General features: G+C 39.2%; 2 protein-coding genes across 3 annotated transcripts in view; both read right to left on the bottom strand.

Moving 5' to 3' along the window:
• tmem41ab (transmembrane protein 41ab) overlaps positions 1-19,293 on the bottom strand; it is a 519,270-nt gene that overhangs the window by 155,550 nt on the left and 344,427 nt on the right. The window lies entirely within an intron of this gene.
• On the bottom strand, positions 2,665-19,065 carry bora (bora aurora kinase A activator). 2 transcript variants are annotated; one of them, XM_022674617.2, is made up of 12 exons: positions 18,878-19,065; positions 16,700-16,901; positions 15,787-15,893; positions 11,968-12,013; positions 11,785-11,866; positions 11,625-11,678; positions 11,463-11,519; positions 9,496-9,716; positions 7,828-7,981; positions 6,206-6,789; positions 3,539-3,679; positions 2,665-3,228 (listed from the first exon to the last, which is right to left on the bottom strand). In XM_022674617.2, exons 2-12 carry the CDS (start codon positions 16,850-16,852, stop codon positions 3,208-3,210), a joined length of 1,620 nt encoding a protein of 539 aa, XP_022530338.2. In that variant the 5' UTR covers positions 16,853-16,901; positions 18,878-19,065; the 3' UTR covers positions 2,665-3,207. The 2 variants fall into 2 exon arrangements, with proteins under 2 accessions (XP_022530338.2, XP_049325664.1); XM_049469707.1 differs by lacking the exon at positions 11,463-11,519.

Genomic DNA, 19,293 nt, shown 5'->3' with positions numbered 1-19,293 from the left:
GGGAACAATCAAATAACATCCTAGATCTGAATGAATGAAATATTCTCATTGAATACTTTGTTCTGTACAAAGTTGAATGTGCTGACAACAAAATCACACAAAAATCATCAATGGAAATCAAATTTATTAACCAATGGAGGCCTGGATTTGGAGCCACACACAAAATTAAAGTGAAAAAACACACTACAGGCTGATCCAACTTTAATGTAATGTCCTTAAAACAAGTCAAAATGAGGCTCAGTATTGTGTGTGGCCTACACGTGCCTGTATGACCTCCCTACAACGCCTGGGCATGCTCCTGATGAGGTGGCGGATGGTCTCCTGAGGGATCTCCTCCCAGACCTGGACTAAAGCATCCGCCAACTCCTGGACAGTCTGTGGTGCAACGTGACGTTGGTGGATGGAGCGAGACATGATGTCCCAGATGTGCTCAATCGGATTCAGGTCTGGGGAACGGGCGGGCCAGTCCATAGCTTCAATGCCTTCATCTTGCAGGAACTGCTGACACACTCCAGCCACATGAGGTCTAGCATTGTCCTGCATTAGGAGGAACCCAGGGCCAACCGCACCAGCATATGGTCTCACAAGGGGTCTGAGGATCTCATCTCGGTACCTAATGGCAGTCAGGCTACCTCTGGTGAGCACATGGAGGGCTGTGCGGCCCTCCAAAGAAATGCCACCCCACACCATTACTGACCCACTGCCAAACCGGTCATGCTGAAGGATGTTGCAGGCAGCAGACCGCTCTCCACGGCGTCTCCAGACTCTGTCACGTCTGTCATGTGCTCAGTGTGAACCTGCTTTCATCTGTGAAGAGCACAAGGCGCCAGTGGCGAATTTGCCAATCCTGGTGTTCTCTGGCAAATGCCAAGCGTCCTGCACGGTGTTGGGCTGTGAGCACAACCCCCATCTGTGGACGTCGGGCCCTCATACCATCCTCATGGAGTCGGTTTCTAACCGTTTGTGCAGACACATGCACATTTGTGGCCTGCTGGAGGTCATTTTGCAGGGCTCTGGCAGTGCTCCTCCTGTTCCTTCTTGCACAAAGGCGGAGGTAGCGGTCCTGCTGCTGGGTTGTTGCCCTCCTACGGCCTCCTCCACGTCTCCTGGTGTACTGGCCTGTCCCCTGGTAGCGCCTCCAGCCTCTGGACACTACGCTGACAGACACAGCAAACCTTCTTGCCACAGCTCGCATTGATGTGCCATCCTGGATGAGCTGCACTACCTGAGCCACTTGTGTGGGTTGTAGAGTCCGTCTCATGCTACCACGAGTGTGAAAGCACCACCAACATTCAAAACTGACCAAAACATCAGCCAGACAGCATAGGTTCTGAGAAGTGGTCTGTGGTCCCCACCTGCAGAACCACACCTTTATTGAGTGTGTCTTGCTAATTGCCAATAATTTCCACCTGTTGTCTATTCTATTTGCACAACAGCAGGTGAAATTGATTGTCAATCAGTGTTGCTTCCTAAGTGGACAGTTTAATTTCACAGAAGTTTGATTTACTTGGAGTTATATTGTGTTATTTGAGTGTTCCCTTTATTTTTTTGAGCAGTGTATATATATATATATATATATATATATATATATATATATATATAAATATATATATTTACATATATATTTATATAAATATATATATATTTATTTACATATATATTTATATAAATATATATATTTATTTACATATATATTTATATAAATATATTAATTTAGGTCTCCATTTCCCCCTTTTATAACAACAATGATAAGACGATAAAAAAAAAATGTATTATTTAGTTATATTTTATATATTATATGTTTCATTTAGAATGAGCAGAAACAGCATCATGTGTGTGTGGGGGGGTTCTAGCCAATAGGGAGTGAGCTGTCATCAGGGTGTCTCTTGACTCAGACAAAGCTTTATTAATAAAGAATATAGCTAGGGGTGTGCCGTATCGTACGTGATATCAGCAAAAAAATGAATATCGTGATCTATATTATACCCTGAACTATCGTGCCATATCACCCACCCCTAATTATCACATCAGGGGACTACTTTTTTTTATTGTTTTTAGCAAAAGAAAAATTCACACTGTTCTCATTTCCCATTATATATCTACTAGAGATAGATTATATCTGTTCAGTATCATTTATTTTACTTTAATCCTGGATATATGGAGATATTTGGAGAAGTGCATCATTAGTATCGTGACATTCTGGATCACTGACTTTTGTTACAAATCTGATAAAATTAATTCAATTTTTTAATATCTCAGTTAGCCATATCATATTGCATGCACTAATAAAATTCTAAAAAAAAAAAATTATAATTTAGTGTTTTGTCATATCGCCAAAAGTATTGTTATCGTGAAAATACCATGAAATATCGTGATTTTAGAGATATCGCCCACTCCTAAATATAGGTTGTGAATATTGCGTTAGTTGATCGATAGATAGATAGATTTTTAGAGTTTTTTTTTTGTCTGAATTTTAGTCAGCAAAATAGCTCCATAGATCTATCCAGCTAACAAAAAAATATTTTTACAATTTGTGGCTGTTAAAATGTTAATGCAAATATTTTAGGAAGGTGCTGAAATATTGGCTCACATTAGCTTAAAAAAACACTCATGATGTCCTTTAGCTCACTTAGATCCACAGAAGAAATAAATTGGAAACATGAGTTAAATTTCATGTCAAAATCCTTTATTGCAATTTAGCAGAAACATACAGGTTTAATACCACACCCAGCAATATTAAACATGCGAGTTAATCACACTCACATGTGCATTTTAGTGGTTATGATTCAGAATTCATAAATAACTAAGAGCGTAAATTCATGTACAAAAATTGCAAAAGAAAGGAAACACTGAATAAAATATTTTTTGATCATTTAGAATATGTAAAAAAAAAAAAAAACTAAACAAAAGCTTAAATAGAAGTTAGCATATTTCACAATTCTTACGTCAAGTTTTCTCAGTTTCCAATATAATTTTCACATCTTTAAGGCAAAGATTTTACAATAGCACAATAGCTTTGTTTTTGTGATTGTATAAAAAAAATGTATATATAATAATCAAAAAGCACCTGTGCTAATAATGCTAACTTCACAATTCTGTTCAACAGCATGAGACCTTTATATAAAAACACATTGTAAACGTTTCTGTTCTTCTGAGCTTTGGGAGATTAGAATAAATGGAGAGAAGTCCCTGATCCGTCCGTCGTGTTCAGTGGAGTGGTATGACCAACTGGGGGGGAAAGAAAAAAAAAAAAAAGAAAAAGAAAAAGTGTAGTTTTAGTGTGTGAAATTTGGGCTCTTATTGACTTTTCATTCGGTTGTATAAATTGAGGGATAAAGATCCTAATGAACTAATTAAAATGTGCTATTTCTGTGAATATAATATATTTATAGTGCTACATAAATCTATAAATAGGTGAGAACACACACACACAAAAAAACTAAAAATGTTTTAATTAAATTAAATTAAATTTTAAATGTGGTTAACATTGTGAATGAACTTAACCTGTGAAAAAAAGGTGTTTATATGTGCTGGTTACCTTAGAGTTAGTGTTTTTACTGTAACTGAGCCCCTCCTCGGCCGTGTGTGTGTCCTGCAGCTCCTTGCTCTGGCTGTCTGAACTGATGGCGTCCATTAGACTGGTAGTGCACGTGGAGTACGTGTTATAACCGCTGTCCACCTGGACACAGAACACGAGGGACGGATCAGACTCAGGCCAATCCAATTAAATCTTTTAAATATGCAATATACAGTATGATACAAAAGACATGGGTTGGCTGAAAACTAGGGATATAATATTTATGTTTAAAATAAAATCAAGAAAAAAAAAAAATAATAATCATAAAAAAATAATAATATATACATATAGTCTGCAAATACACTTAATCCCTGATCAGGAAACTGTCCATCAGAGTTTGATCGAATAAATAAAAGGCTAAAAACAATAAAAAAACAGAACTGTTTTTTTTTTATTATTATTTTAGGTCATATTGTGTTTGTTGTAACTTTTGCTAAAATGTTGGAAATGTTTAGTGTTTAATATATTTTTATTGTAGTTTTGGAATTGAAAATGCAAGAAATTTAATGGTATATAAATTGTGAAAAGGTAGAAAAATAATGAAAATATGGGAAAAAAATAAGAAAAATGATAAAAAAATATATATATATTATACATACATTTATATTGTATATATGGTACCAGTCAAATGTTTGGACATATTCTCAATTAATGTTTTTTTTTTTTCTTCATTTTTTAAAGTAGTATTGTCTACTACATTGTAGATTAATACTTAAGACTTAAAAACTATGAACGAACACCTGAATAATAATAATAAGAAAAATAATGATAAATAAAAATAAAAAAATCTAAAGTACAACACACATTTTGGCTTGTATAACACTTTTTTGTTTACTTTATAATTGCATATATGTAGTTTTGAGGTATGCTTAGTGTGTTCAAACTTTTGACTATTTTCAGCCTAATATTTTATTGTGTTTATATTCTAGTGTACAACTTTTAAATATAATATATCTTTTTTTATTTATCCAATTTAAACAGTTCTAAAATCTAAAAATGGCTAACAAAACCGAACCATGAAAATCAACTTTTTTTCTTTTTAACCTTGATTAGCAATACGCTAACTGGTGCCCAAAAACACATTAGTTAGCATGCTAGGTGTTCACAATTTACTTTAAAGGACTGTAGACAAGTAAAGCCCCGCCCACTCAAGCTTTATGACTTTTGTTTTCTGTCAGCTGAAGCTGTCGCCAAATCTTACTTCAGCTACTGAAGCATCTGTTAGCACTTAGCTAACACATTTGTTTGGTTAGGAAAAGTGGAGGATTAGAATAAATACAGCCATTCACAACCTAATTAGCACAATAAAACCATACCACTGTAGTAAATGGTCAGACAAGACCAGAATTAACGTACTATTATTATTATTATTATTATTATTATTATTATTATTATTATTATTATTATTATTATTATTATTAACATTAGCATTTTTAGGTTACAATTTTGATCCTGAATAACAGTGCAAAAACTACTACAATAAAATCAAGCACTTAGGATAGTAATAGTTCATTTTAAATGTGTAAATGGGACATGAATTACTGTTATTTAAACTTTTGGTTACTTTAATCTGATAGTGCCGAATACTGACCATTTCTCAAACCAATATTAAAGCTAAATTTGGAATATTTGGAAGCATTTTCAACTGTAAATTAAGACAAAGACATAAAAAAAAATGTGTCGAACAAACATGCTAATTTGACTAACTGTGATGGCTAAAGTTGTTAGTCATCAGTTAGCACTGTGGCTAAAACTATGAAGAACTTGACTAAAACGTGCAAAAGCTTGACTTAATGTGGAAATGTGGTTTACAGTGAAAAAACGCTAGCTTGCACCAGTTAGAATGATTGCTTTAGCATAAATTTAGCTAGTGATGCAATTGGTTTGTTAGATATTAGATTTATTTTATATATTTTTAGACATTTTCCCTATTAAATCCAAGAAAGCATCTCTTTATATTATTTTGCATTCTTTAGATATCTGAGAAAATACCCCAAAATCTCATTACAGCACGCATACCAACCTGCATCAGTTAGCACAGTGGATAACAGTGCAAAATACATTACAGTGCAAAAACTAATACAATAAAATCAAGCACTTAGGTTAGTAATGGTTAATTTTAAAAGTGTAAAATTAAGCATTTTCAATTGTAAATTAAGAAAAAAAGACATAAAATAGACCCTGTGTTGAACAAACATGCCAATTTGACTAACTGTGATGGCTAAAGTTGGTAGCTCTGTTAGCACAGAGGCTAAAACTATGAAAAATTGACTTAACGTGCAAAAGCTTGACTGGACGTGCAAAAACATGACTAAATGTGCAAATGTGGTTTACAGTGAATGAACCCTAATTGGCACCAGTTAGAATGATTGCTTTAGCATGAAGTTAGCTAGTGTTGCAATTGCTTTGTTACATATTAGATTAGATTTATTATATATATATATATATATATATATATATATATATATATATATATATATATATATATATATATATATATATATATATATATATTTATTTAGACATTTTTCCTATTAAATGCAGGAAAAGCATCTCTTTATATTATTTTGCATTCTTTAGATATCTGAGAAAATACCCCAAAAATCAAATTACAGCAAGCATACCAACCTGCATGCTAACATCGTATGGTGTAATGCTCCCTTCCGCCAGCAGAGAAACGAACATGCGCGTGCTTTCCACGTTGGATACGTTGCCCGTCCGAGAGCTGGTTAACCGTACTGGTGATGCCGTGCTGGTGTCCTCCTCTGGAGTCCAGTTGCAGACCTCCTCAACCTCCTCGTCAGCCTCCTCTAGAGCTTTCCCCATGGGTACCTCGCTGAGATCGCTCTCTGGAGGTTCTCCCTGCTCCATCTGCTCCAGGTCGGGCAGGGAGGCTGCTGGGCTGTTAGTGTAACTAGGCCTGAGGCCCTCATGCTTGGGCCCAGGAGAGCAAGCGTCCAGGTCCATGGTGGGTAAAGGCTCGCTGGGGTGGATGTTCTCCTTGTCGTGGAGGTCTGGGAGAATGGGGGAGATGTGGGCGGGTGAGCCCCAGACGCAGCCTCTGTTTCTAGTGCGAGGGTGGAGTGGAGAGCAGCTTCGGATGGGAGAGCAGCCCTCCACATAGGGGCTTTCTCCACAGCGGTTCACAGCCATGCTTCTGCTACCTGACTGGAGAACATCGGGGGTCAGGAAGGACAGCCGTTTCCTCTCACCTTGGGGGGTAAAAGGGGGTCGGGAATAGAAAAGAAAGAACATTGAGTTCAGTTATCATCACAAAGCTAGAGTATCTACAGTTTTGGGGTTCTCCAGGGTTCCATCTTAAGACCTTTATTGTTTAATGTATTTACACCGTATTAAAAGAGACAGTCTGGGTTGGTTTGTTTTTAAACTGAAAGCAGAAGCATTTCTGAGAGGTGAAGGGATATAATAGTGTGTTTAATGGTACCAGTGGGCTGAAACGACCATCCCTGCAGCTAATCCTAATATATTTATTCTATAAACTGGCTTTTGGCGGGAGTTCTTCTTCTGGCCACGTCACGAGTCTTTACGTACTTATGTTACACGTACAGCCTCTAAAGGAGGATCCAGATCAGTTTTACTGAACACGAGCGGCTGGTGGAGCAATGGAGACTTCAGAAGAGGAAACTCAGAGCTCAAACTCAAAGCTAGCTAGCTCTCTCTCTCTCTAATTACACATTCTCATCAGAGAGGGCCCTAAATCCCAAAACGTAAATGTCACATGAGCTTTAATAATTGGAAAATTGCTTGTAAGGTTCTGAAATTCAAATGGATACTGATGTTAGAGATTTAAAAGCAAGAAATTAATAATTAAGTGATATGTAGCCTAACAACATGAGAATCACATCTGTCAAACTGCTCATTTCCCAAATTGTAGGGGTTTTCACATTAGCTTTTAGCTTTTTTTTTTTTACCTGTTTAGAGTGAAAAGTGTGAAAGCCTGGCCAAATGTACCCATGACGAGCTGTACCGGACTAGGATAGTAACATTAATTTCCCTAAAATTGGACTGCTCAGGTAAATGTATGATACGAGTAGCACTGTTAAAGTAAAGTTATAAATAAAATAGCACTACTGAGATAAAGTCTAGCTTAGAATAAGCACTGCTGAGGTAAATTCATGCCTAAAATTGCAGTTGCTATTCAACACAAGTGTAAAAAAAAAACCCGTGTTGGGAGCAACAATCAGGATTATTAACAATAGTCAAACAAGAAACATCATCTGTATCTTTACCTGATAGAGGAGTGAGAGAATGTGGAAGGGTAATGGGGGACAGAGTGGGCGACTGAAACACTGGAGAAGATCTTTCTGGAAACATGGGACTCGCTATGCTGCCCAGACTGTAAGCTCTGCTCCGGTCCTGGATAGGGCTGGAGGAGAACTGACCCTGTAAGAAAAAGAAACAGATAGAAACAAAACACATTTTAGAACACAGTGAGGGAGACTTTACAAACTATCAAATACATTTAGAAATATTTTGGTTTCTAAACAACACACTGCTCTGTCACAATTACTGTTTAAAAAAAAACACTGTCACCTTAAACCGCACTGAGACATTTTATCTTCTACTGCTCTTAATTTATATTATCATGCTGCTATAGCAAAACCTGCACCCTGGACTTCATTTTGCCTTCACCTTTGCTTTCACCTGCCTAGTCTCCCTTATTTTTTGTGTATTTATCTTGATATCTAATTTGTTCTATTCTGTTTTTGTTTGCTATCTTATTTTATCTATATTTACATTACATTACATTAGGCAGATGCTTTTGTCCAAAGCGACTTACAATAGTGAAGTACAAAAGTAATAGAAGTTAAAGGTAAAACATCTTTAGATAGGGCCTAAAGGAGGTCGAAGGGAAATAAAGGGATAGAGGAGTGAAGGAGCGGAAGAAGGAAATGGGATTAGAAGTAGTTAGTGTGTTAGAGGTGTTAGGAGAGTAAGTGCTCTTTGAAGAGCTCTGTCTTCAGGAGTTTATTAAAGATAGTGAGAGACTCTCCTGATCTGGTAGTAGAAGGTAGTTAGTTAGAGGTGTTAGGAGAGTAAGTGCTCTTTGAAGAGCTCTGTCTTCAGGAGTTTATTAAAGATAGTGAGAGACTCTCCTGATCTGGTAGTAGAAGGTAGTTAGTTAGAGGTGTTAGGAGAGTATGTGCTCTTTGAAGAGCTCAGTCTTCAGGAGTTTATTAAAGATGAGAGATTCTCCTGATCTGGTAGTGGAAGGTAGTTTGTTAGAGGTGTTAGGAGAGTAGGAGCTCTTTGAAGAGCTCAGTCTTCAGGAGTTTATTAAAGATGAGAGATTCTCCTGATCTGGTGGTGGAAGGTAGTTTGTTCCACTATTGGGGAAGAATTCTGTATGAGAACAGTCTGGATTGCTTTGTGTGAATGTTTGTTTGGTAAAGCGAGGCGACGTTCATTGGAGGAGCGCAGCGGCCGGGAGGTAGCGTAAGCCTTCAGGAGTGAGTGCAGGTAGCAACTGAGGCCACATGGTGCATATTTATCTATTTTAACAACAGCTCTTGGGTGTAAACTGGGTCGTGAGATCACAATTTCATTCCACCTCATGTACCACATGTGATGTGAATGACAATAGTCAAAAAAAGTCTCCCTGAATCCTTGAATGTGTGAAAATGATGATTTCATGCTCCCTGAACCACTTTTTCACAATTCCAAACCCATGAATCCTGACACTGTCATCTAGGAATATGGCCGTGTCATCAGGGAAGAAAAAAAAATCCATTGATGGAATAACCTGGTCTATATTCAGTATATTCAGGTAGTCAGCTGACCTCATTCTTTCAGCACATACTGTTGCTGAACCTAAACCTGCAGAACAACTGCAGCATCAACCCCACATTATCTACTTAATGTATTTTGTATTTTTGTTTTTTGAGTCCAGAACTCACAGAGGAAGGTGTAGTTGTGGCGATTCCACACTCAGGCGGAGAGACAATGACGGAGGACATGGTCTCAGCGCTGCCAGCGGGGGTCTCTCTGTCCGGGCTGGAGGGAGTAGAGGACTCTGATCCGCTGCCGTGACCGTCCAGAAACAGCTTTCTCCTCAGAGAAGATGAGCTCAGACTCTCCTGCACCTGCTCTGATATCTCCTCAGTCCTGTAGTAATCTCCTACAGGATTTAATAAAAAAGATCGTAACATGAGATAAACATCACAATTGTGTCACTACAATATTTTGTATCAATGAAAAGATAACTGGTAAGGATTACATTACATTACATTACATTACATTAGGCAGACGCTTTTGTCCAAAGCGACTTAGTACAATGTAAAATAAGTTTAAAGGTAAAACATCTTTGGATAGGGATAAAAGGAGGTCAAAGGGGAATAATAGGATAGAGGAGTGAAGGAGGGGAAGAAGGAAATGAGGTTAGAAGTAGTTAGTGTGTTAGAGGTGTTAGGAGAGTAAGTGCTCTTTGAAGTGCTCTGTCTTCAGGAGTTTCTTAAAGATAGCGAGAGATTCTCCTGATCTGGTAGTGGAAGGTAGTTTGTTCCACCATTGGGGAACTCTGTATGAGAACAGTCTGGATTGCTTTGTGTGAATGTTTGGCAAAGCGAGGCGACGTTCATTGGAGGAGCGCAGCGGCCGGGAGGTAGCGTAAGCCTTCAGGAGCGAGTGCAGGTAGGAAGGAGCTGTTCTGTCATCACCTTGAAGGCGATTGTAAGAGCTTTGAATTTGATGCGAGCATCAACTGGTAGCCAATGGAGCTCAATGAGCAGCGGGGTGACATGTGCCCGTTTTGGCTGGTTGAAGACCAGACGTGCTGCTGCATACTGGATCATTTGGAGTGGTTTTACTACGCAGGCCGGGAGGCCAGTTAGCAGGGCATTGCAGTAGTCGAGGCGTGAGATGACGACCGCTTGCACCAGGAGTTGGGTGGCCTGTTGCGTCAAGAACGGTCTAATTTTTCGGATGTTATTGAGCGCAAAGCGGCAGGACCGAGCAACTGAGGCCACATGGTGCGTGAAGGAGAGTTGGTCATCAACCATAACACCCAGGTTCCTAGCAACCTTTGTCGGTGAGAGAGAGAGAGAGAGTCGATACTTATAGAGAAGTTGTGTTGAAAAGATGGTTTTGCTGGTATAACCAGATGTTCAGTCTTTGAGAGATTTAATTGAAGGTGATGCTCCTTCATCCATGAGGATATGTCAGAGAGACACTGCGATATCCGTGCAGAGATTGAGTGATCTTCAGGTGAGAACGACAGGTATAGCTGGGTGTCATCAGCAAAGCAATGGTAGGAAAATCCGTGTGAGTGGATAACCTGACCAAGAGAGGTGGTGTATATGGAGAAGAGAAGGGGTCCCAGTACCGAACCTTGGGGAACCCCAGTGGATAAGGAGCGGGCTGAGGACAGCTGTCCTTGCCACGATACCTTGAACGAGCGCCCAGTGAGGTACGATCTGAACCATGACAGCACATTGTCTGCGATCCCCAGGATCGAATGACTCAGACTACAATTACTGTTCTTTTCGGACTATAAGGCGCATTTAAAACACCCATACACCTTTTAGCCTGTCCACTTATGCTTTTATTCTGAATTACTTGATTTCTTCAAAATTTAATCTTAAACTGTTTTTCGAATGCTCTTATTTAATCTAATGATCTAAAATTTATTTTTTAGTCCCTGTAAGTTGTAAATGCTCAACTGCATTGAAAATGAGGGTTACTCTCAATAAAAATTCTCACTTAAAATCCTTTAATTTTCTCAAAAATCAACAGTGCGTCTTATAATGCGGAGCACCTTATAGGGCAGAAACTAGGGTATATCATTTCAGATACAGTAGATTTAATGCAGTAAACTTGCTTTGTATTCAACATTATAATAAATAAGAAGTAAAATGTATTTTTTTACCTAATACTTTTTCAAGATTAAAGTCCACAGGTAAAGACAGGATTGTCTGACAAGTTGCTGCAATTTACAAAAAACAGCGTTATTCAGACGTATTTTGTATAAAAGAAAATAGCAGATTAAATCAAAGTACAATACACTATGACACAGGAATGCAACACAAACCATTGATTTTCTTTGCTGACTGGGGCTCCTCTACGATAACCGGAGATAAAGGACCTGGAGTAAAAAAAAATGCATAAAATAAAAAAATAAATAAATAAAAAACAACACTCTTTTTATATGTTTTAAAGTAATTAAGTGTAGTAGCAGCAGCAGGACTTACTTTTCTGGAAGTTTGGCTGCACTGATTGTTTACTTGCTTGTGGAGCCCAGGGTGAAGGAACTATAGCACCTTTAGTGAAGAACTGTGGAGAAAAATACAACATTAATCACACACATTAATCATCATTTCATAGAAAAATCATAAAGTTCTACAGACATAGACAAGAAAAAAGGGAGATCCTACCATCTCTATAGCATTCTGACGCTTCTCCTCAATGTCAGTGTCCGTCCTTTGGAGAAAGGAAATAATATGATTAAAACAATTAAAGCAATTAGAACTTTTAGGAGCAGTTTGAACTTTACTTTTTGGTAAGCAATTTAATATGGCATTTGCTAAGTGCGGACCACGCCTAAAGTAGAGAAAGAAGAAGGAAAAAGGGGAGGGAACTCAGGGAAATTTGGGCTGGAGTTCTGAACTGCGTGCTTGAAGAAGCGTGCAGTTATATCCCCAAAATTGGAGCTTATGTGGAAGCTAGTTTGGAATGAGTCCGTCTCAAATCGTCTGGTTGGGAACGGATGTATAGGTTATAAGCTTGGAGAATCCGAAGTATGCCAGGAGAAATGGTGCTTGGAGCGTGGAGGATGTAGTCGGAGAGTAGAAGCCTGATCGGAGGTTTAAATGCAAAGTAGCAGGATTTCTGGAGTGATAGGAGCTCGATGATGTGAGATTGGAGTTTCTGAATTTTTGGATTCCTTCCAGGAGCAGGGAAAGTTGTGGGTGATTGAAGGAAGGGTGAGGTATGCCAGTAATTAGTTTAGTGAAGAAATTCATGGCGGCCAGATGGACTCTGAGTGATGAGGAACGGGCGGAATGTTGAGTGTGAATAAAAGTGAGGAAAGCGGTCATTACGGATAGATGATGAGAAGGGAAAGAGATGTTATTTGTGAAGGTGACTCTTTTGTACGTTTTCCTGCTTGACCAGTAAGAGGAGAGAGTCTGTGGGGAGATGGCTGAAAGGATGGTTTGTTGAGCTTGGAAGATCGGTTCGTTCACATGGGGTTAAGTGTAGTGTAGTTGTGAAAATGGATGTACCGACATTGGGTTGCATTTGCATGCAGTGCCAAGGATCTGAATTTCTGTAATTGAAAACGAGAAAGAGAATCAGCAAAAAAAATTGGATGGTCCTGGGATGTGAACAGCTTTAATGATTAATTGATGCTTAATAGAGTGCCAAGTGAGATGATGGATAAAAGGCATGATTTCTAGCGATTTGGAGCAACTTTTGATGGCGAGATTGTCAGAGTAGAATAGATTTTTCAGACCATTCATGTCTCCAAAAGAGGGCAGCGACGACGACCGGAATATTTCCAGAGAGCACGGAAGAATCGCACGGGTGCGCGGCGGAGCAGACCAAGGTCTCCGGCCAGGCAGAGGCGACTAGAGAGGAAGGAGCGGCATCTGTGAAAAGCCGAACATCAAAAGAGCTGGAAGCTGCGTCGGCGTAGAAGAAGGAAATCCCGTCCAGTTGCAGAGGAGGTACAGCCAGAAACAGGATCGATGACTAAGAAGTTACCAAGGAGGTGGAGGGAGCCTGTGTTGAGCAAAATCTAGCAGAGCGCCTCAGCGAAGGAGTCGAAGCTTGGGGTTGCTTTGCACCCGAAAGCAAGGTGAACTGAAAAGCGGACTCTGAAAAGACGCCAGGAGTCTGGATGGAGAGGGAGGATTTTGAAAGCCGAAAACACGTCAGCCTTAGACAGCCAGGCCCATCGCAGGATGGGAAGCTTCGTCCCGCAAACACACGGCAATGAAGTTCCAGATCCGGGGTGCCCCGGAATGTAGTAGGGTTCCAGTGTTGGAGATGAGCCGCAGCGCGAGCTGAGAGGGGGCGGCGCTGTAGATAAGGAGAATGAAGGTCAGGGGGCTCCAGCAAGGAGCTGAGCGGGTGCTGCAGACCGGTGAGGAATGGCGAGAAGGAGGCGGGGAGAGAACTGACAGAGTAAAGGAAGGAGAAAGGCCGGCCGGAAGGGATGGGCTGGAGAATAGTGTTGCCAACTGCACAGTAAGGAAAGTAGCTATTGGCCGCAATTTGTGATTAAAAAACGCCTTAAAATGTTAGAAATGTTACAAATGAACTTTAACAAATGAACTACTGCTGTTGCTTTTATAAATAGGCAGTCACTTCACGAAATAACATCATTTTAACGTAAATTACATAATCATTTTTTTTTTTTTTTTTTTGCTCGGTCAGTCAGCGGCAGCTTTAGGTATGCGCAGTTCATTGCAGCGTGTTTGAGGAGCGGTGTGGGTGTGCTCTGACTGAGACTGCACCGTGAGTGTTGTGGGCGGGGCTCGCGGCAGCAGCTGCTGCTCCCTGAGGACAGAAACTGAAGAGCATGCGTGTTCGTTTAGAGTTGTCAAAAGTCTCAATTAAAAACCAAAAATAAGTTGTTAAGTTGGCAACACTGTTGGAGAACAGCAGGAGGAACGCAGAAGTGGAGAAGGAGGACGACTGAGGGAGGGGGTTTGGACGACTGAGGGAAGGGGGGGTTGGACGAGAGAGGGAGGGGATTGGACGATTGAGGGAAGGGGGGGTTGGACGAGAGAGGGAGGGGATTGGACGATTGAGGGAAGGGGGGGGTTGGACGAGAGAGGGAGGGGATTGGACGATTGAGGGAAGGGGGGGGTTGGACGAGAGAGGGAGGGGATTGGACAATTGAGGGCGCGAGAGCAGCCGCGGCGGTGAGTAGAGCGAGTGACGTCATCGGGCCGTGAGAGAGACGAGAGAAAATGGCCCGGACTGGCAACGAAGAAGGAGAGGACGAGGCAGACGAGAAGGGGAGGGGTTCGGGGCCCGGAGGAGGACGCGCTGAGGCTGAAACGGGTGCCGCGCCTGGACGGGTGCCACGCCTGGGGCGCGAGAGAAGCCGCGGCGGTGAGTTGAGCGAGTGACGTCATCGGGCCGTGATGCCGGTGCGGCTCCTGCGCGCTGTTCACCTCTCAAAGAGGAGAGGGAGGGGTTGGATGAATGAGGGAAGGGGGAGAGGAGAGAGACGAGGGACGAGAGACGAGGCACTGAGGCTGAAGCAGGCGAAGTTGGTGCCGCGCCAGGAGCGCAAGAGCTGCCGCGGCAGCGAGTTGAGCGGGTGACGTCATCGGGTCGCGACGCCGGTACCCGGAGAGGTACAGCGAAAAAGTTCCGCCTTTGGAGCAGAACGGGGGAAAGGGACGCCACAGTCCTTCAAAACCCGCTGCAGCTTAACAACAGTCCAATCGGACATGCGAGGAGGCTGGGACTTACTAGAAGAGAGGGGCCCAGGGCCAGCGAGGCCGGCCGAGAAAGACGGGCGTCCGGAGCGGCGAGCCCGCGCAGGAGGAGTAGGGGAAGGGGGAGAAGAGCGGCGGGAGTGCCGAGATCCGGGGATGCACTGGTTAGGACGACCGACCCGGGAGGAAGAATAAGCAGTAGCCGGAGTAGAACCAGGAGTAGCCGGAATGGAGATTACGAACTTCAGACGATGAGCCCGGCGAGGTGGAGCAGGAGTGGAGACAGGCTGGCTAGGAGGGAAGAGGTCCTCGTCGGAGGCGGTGAGTTAAAGGTCCATGACGGAGAACAAGCTAATGCTAGCAGGCGGGTGCGGCAGATTCGACTGATGCGAACTTTCGTCACGAGAGGTAGTTAGTTAGGGAAGGTATTTATAGGACGGTTGATTGATACGGGGTGGAGTTAGAACGTAGAGTTGGGGCGTGGTCCTTCTCCCAAACTTTTGTTATTACATAACATCCTTTAATGAAAGAAAAATATTGAAAAAAATATATATTAGTCCGTCTTTTAAATAACGGAAATTTTATTTGCATTTTTAAGAATCTGCTGCTTCTAATGCATTATAATAATATAATAATAATTATCTGTTTGTAAAAATGTGTATATGTGTATATATATATATATATATTACAATATTACAATATTTCTACCATGTCGCCCAGCCCTAATTTGGAGCCAGTTTTTCAGACTCAAAATGAGGTTAAACCTTCCAGCTGTTATTTACTCTCAGCACGTTTCACCTGGTCTGGCTCAGATATAATGCTTGTCGGTGAATGTCCTCAGGGTCTATGTGCACCGGGAGAAGGTTCGCCAACTCGTCTATGGACCATTTAAACTTGGCTGGGGTCTGAAACACAAATTTACACAAAAAGTTTCAACATGCCCGATACTATATTATCACTGCCACAGGAAAGGAAGAGCAAGTTTATCAGAGTTACCAGCGTCACAAACTGCAAGTAGGAGTATTTTGGTTCGTTTAATGCTTTTAAGTTACTACATGATTCCTTAGGTGTTCCTTCATAGTCTGGATGACTTCAGTATTAAAGTATAATGTAAAGAGATTTAAAAAAATAAAACAGCATGGTAGGCCTGTCACAATAATTGCAATATCGATTTATCGTACAATAAATGAACATGACCTCAATAATTTTTGATAATCGTGATATCGTCTATTGTGCTTATTTGTATGTTTATAAGAGTGAACAGTATTTTAGCCAGTCATGCTTCAATAACTGTGACTTCATACACACAGTCTGGACTAAAGTAGGGATTCCCAAACTAATTATAATAAATTATTATTAAAGTTTTTGCTATCTTTAAAAAGTGTAGAATTACTTTTTTATGCTCATCATAACGTCATTTGCATTTAATAGTCTTAAAATTACAAAAATATTGTGAATCGCAATAATTTCTGGGACAATATATCGTCCACAAAAATTCTTATCTTGACAGGCCTACAGCATGGTCAAGATTGGTCCAACTGGTTGTTTAGCTTGTTTAAGACCAGTTACACCAGCTAAACTAATGCAAACAAACCCTGTACTGGTCAACAAGCTTAACCAGCTTGTCCGTCTTGTTTTTTCAGCAGGTTAGATACATTAACAATGGGGTTGAAGACAATGGCCTGGTAGGAAACCCGTTGTGGTTACTCACAGCTGACGAGGGCTTGGCGCACTTGAACACAGAAGGGCTGGGGACGAGGGGCTCGTGCAGGTGGTGGTAGTCAGTGGGACTCTCGAACGGATTACGGATGGACGGCCTTCCTGGAGTTTCAGGAGTGATCTGGACCTCAACAACATCTCCCATCCTCTGTGCTGAACGATCTTCACCTAATGCTGCAGAGGAAATCCTCAGGCTTTTAAAACATGAGGCAGGACAGCAAGAAACGAGGAGACAGTTAGATCAGGGAATGCTAATGGCTCACTTCACACGTTCATATTAGCTTATTAAATCAATGCAGAACCATTCATCAGTGATGATAAATAGTCCCATACTCTTAGAAAAAACATAAATACTCTAATTAAAATGTACTTAAAGATGCAATATGTAGTATTTTCCTATAGCTATGTTATATTATCTTTAACTAATGTGTTGCAGAGTGACAATATGTTTTATTAAGAAACAAAGATTTATTAAAAAAAAAAAAAAAAAACACAAACAATGTCATTATAAAAGATTGTCATTTATTGGTATATTGTTGAGTAATATTTATTTTTGCTGACAATCATTATTCTATAGGTATTTTGAGTTTAAAGGATATATGAAGAATGAATAAGTACAATTTACATGCAATATCTGCACAATTATACAAATAAAAATGTAATATATATATATATATATATATATATATATATATATATATATATATATATATATATATATATATATATATATATATATATATATTACTTTTTTTGTTATCAAAAAGTAAAATAACAGAATTTTAAAAAGTGTTTGTAAGCCCTTCATATTGGCTTTTGGTACTAAATTTTGGAGAAAAAAAACTGGTATGAACTTTATTATTTTTTATTTATTTTGTGTTGTAAAGAAGAAATTAGTTTTCATTCATTTATTCAATTTTTTTTTTAGTTTTTCCTTTTCTACTCCTCATAATCTAAATTTTAGGAAATTTAATTCAAGTATATATTTTTTCTGGATTTTTATATTCCCCCCATCTTGTAATAGAAGCAAGTTTGATTAGATCAGATTTTCTGTAACGAAATGCAAAAATGGAAAAAAAAAAAAAAAAAAAAAAAAAAAACATGAATAAAAATTGTTTCAACCTATTTTTCTTTAAATTCAGATTGCAGACATTAAAAAAAATAAGAAAACAAAAAAAGGATTTCAAAAAAAATATTTTCTATATTTAAAAAAACTTCGCACCAAATCAGAAAACTTAACTGTAACCCTTATACTGACAATAAGTAACATAAGAGAAAATAAGAAAAAAAAAAAAGAGATTTTATTTAATTTTAAATTTTGCGTAAAATTTTGTTTGGAAAAAAAAGTAGGCCGTAAATGGGACAAATTTAAAAACTAGGAAATAATACGAAAAGAAATAAAAAAGGACATAAGTACATTATTTATTCATTTATAATTTGTAACAATATAAATATAATTCTAGCAAAAATATACAGTAAAAAATAAATGTGTTGTTTAGCTTCCTTTTTCAAGCACAACAAATTCAGATTTTTACTTTAAAAAAAAAAAAGCTAATTTTAAACGTTACAGTCCCAAAATAAGTTAAGCAAAGTTTCTGGGTGTGCACGTCATTTTTAAAAATTAATAAGATATGGGTAAAAATAAATAATAAAAACAATCAATCAATCAATCAATCAATCAATCAATCAATAAATAAAAAAATATATATATATATATATATATATATATATATATATATATATATATATATATATATATATATATATATATATATATATATATATATTAGCATTCATAAGAAACTTATTTTCTTTAGTTTGGTCTAGTTTTTTCCCCTAGTCAGTTAGATTATTTAACTTACTTATTTAGGAAATTTCCTTTATAACACTGCAGCCCTTAGAGCTCAGCTCTGAGTAGTTAGTTAGTTAGTTAGTTAGTTATTTAGTTCGTTAGTTAGTTAATAAGTAAGTGAGTAAGTAAGTAGTACCAGTACAAGCGATTAAACTCCTGATTAAAAAACTCTAGCGCTTAATTCATCATTTATCTGCCTCATTCAGAACCGGATCAGTAAAGCGAGGTGTGAACTGCTGCTCTGTTAACCGGATTAAAGCGGATTTAACCCGAATAAACTCATAAAATCCTTAAAAACACAGAAAACACAGAACTCACCCTGACCTCCTCCTCGCTCCTGTTTCCTAGCCTGCTTTTGGTGTTCAAACGTTTGATTTAATTTTTGCTCAACGCACGCCAGCCAATCACAAGCGCGGGATTCTCACAGCGACCAATCAGAATCATTGCTCGGTGTGTGACGTCGTTTCCGCTTGCTCGCTTGCTCAAGTCCGCAGCTATGAGAGAGTCTGTATAGAGGAGAATACCCACTGCAGAAATGAATGGAAATATATGGAGCAACTGAGCAAAATTACAGTGTATTCATTTAAAGGAGTAATCTGGTGTAAAATGGACTTGGGTAGTGAAACATGATAATGAGTACAAACTTTTCTTGAATAGTCCTCACCTATTAGCCAAAGCAAAAAAAAAAAAAACAACAGGTTTACAATGCTAGTGATAGGGGCATAGAGTTTCTT

This window comes from Astyanax mexicanus, chromosome 21 (assembly GCF_023375975.1).
Source record: "Astyanax mexicanus isolate ESR-SI-001 chromosome 21, AstMex3_surface, whole genome shotgun sequence".
In the NCBI taxonomy this organism is placed as follows: domain Eukaryota; kingdom Metazoa; phylum Chordata; class Actinopteri; order Characiformes; family Acestrorhamphidae; genus Astyanax; species Astyanax mexicanus.
This window is presented reverse-complemented; position numbering and strand designations above follow the sequence as displayed.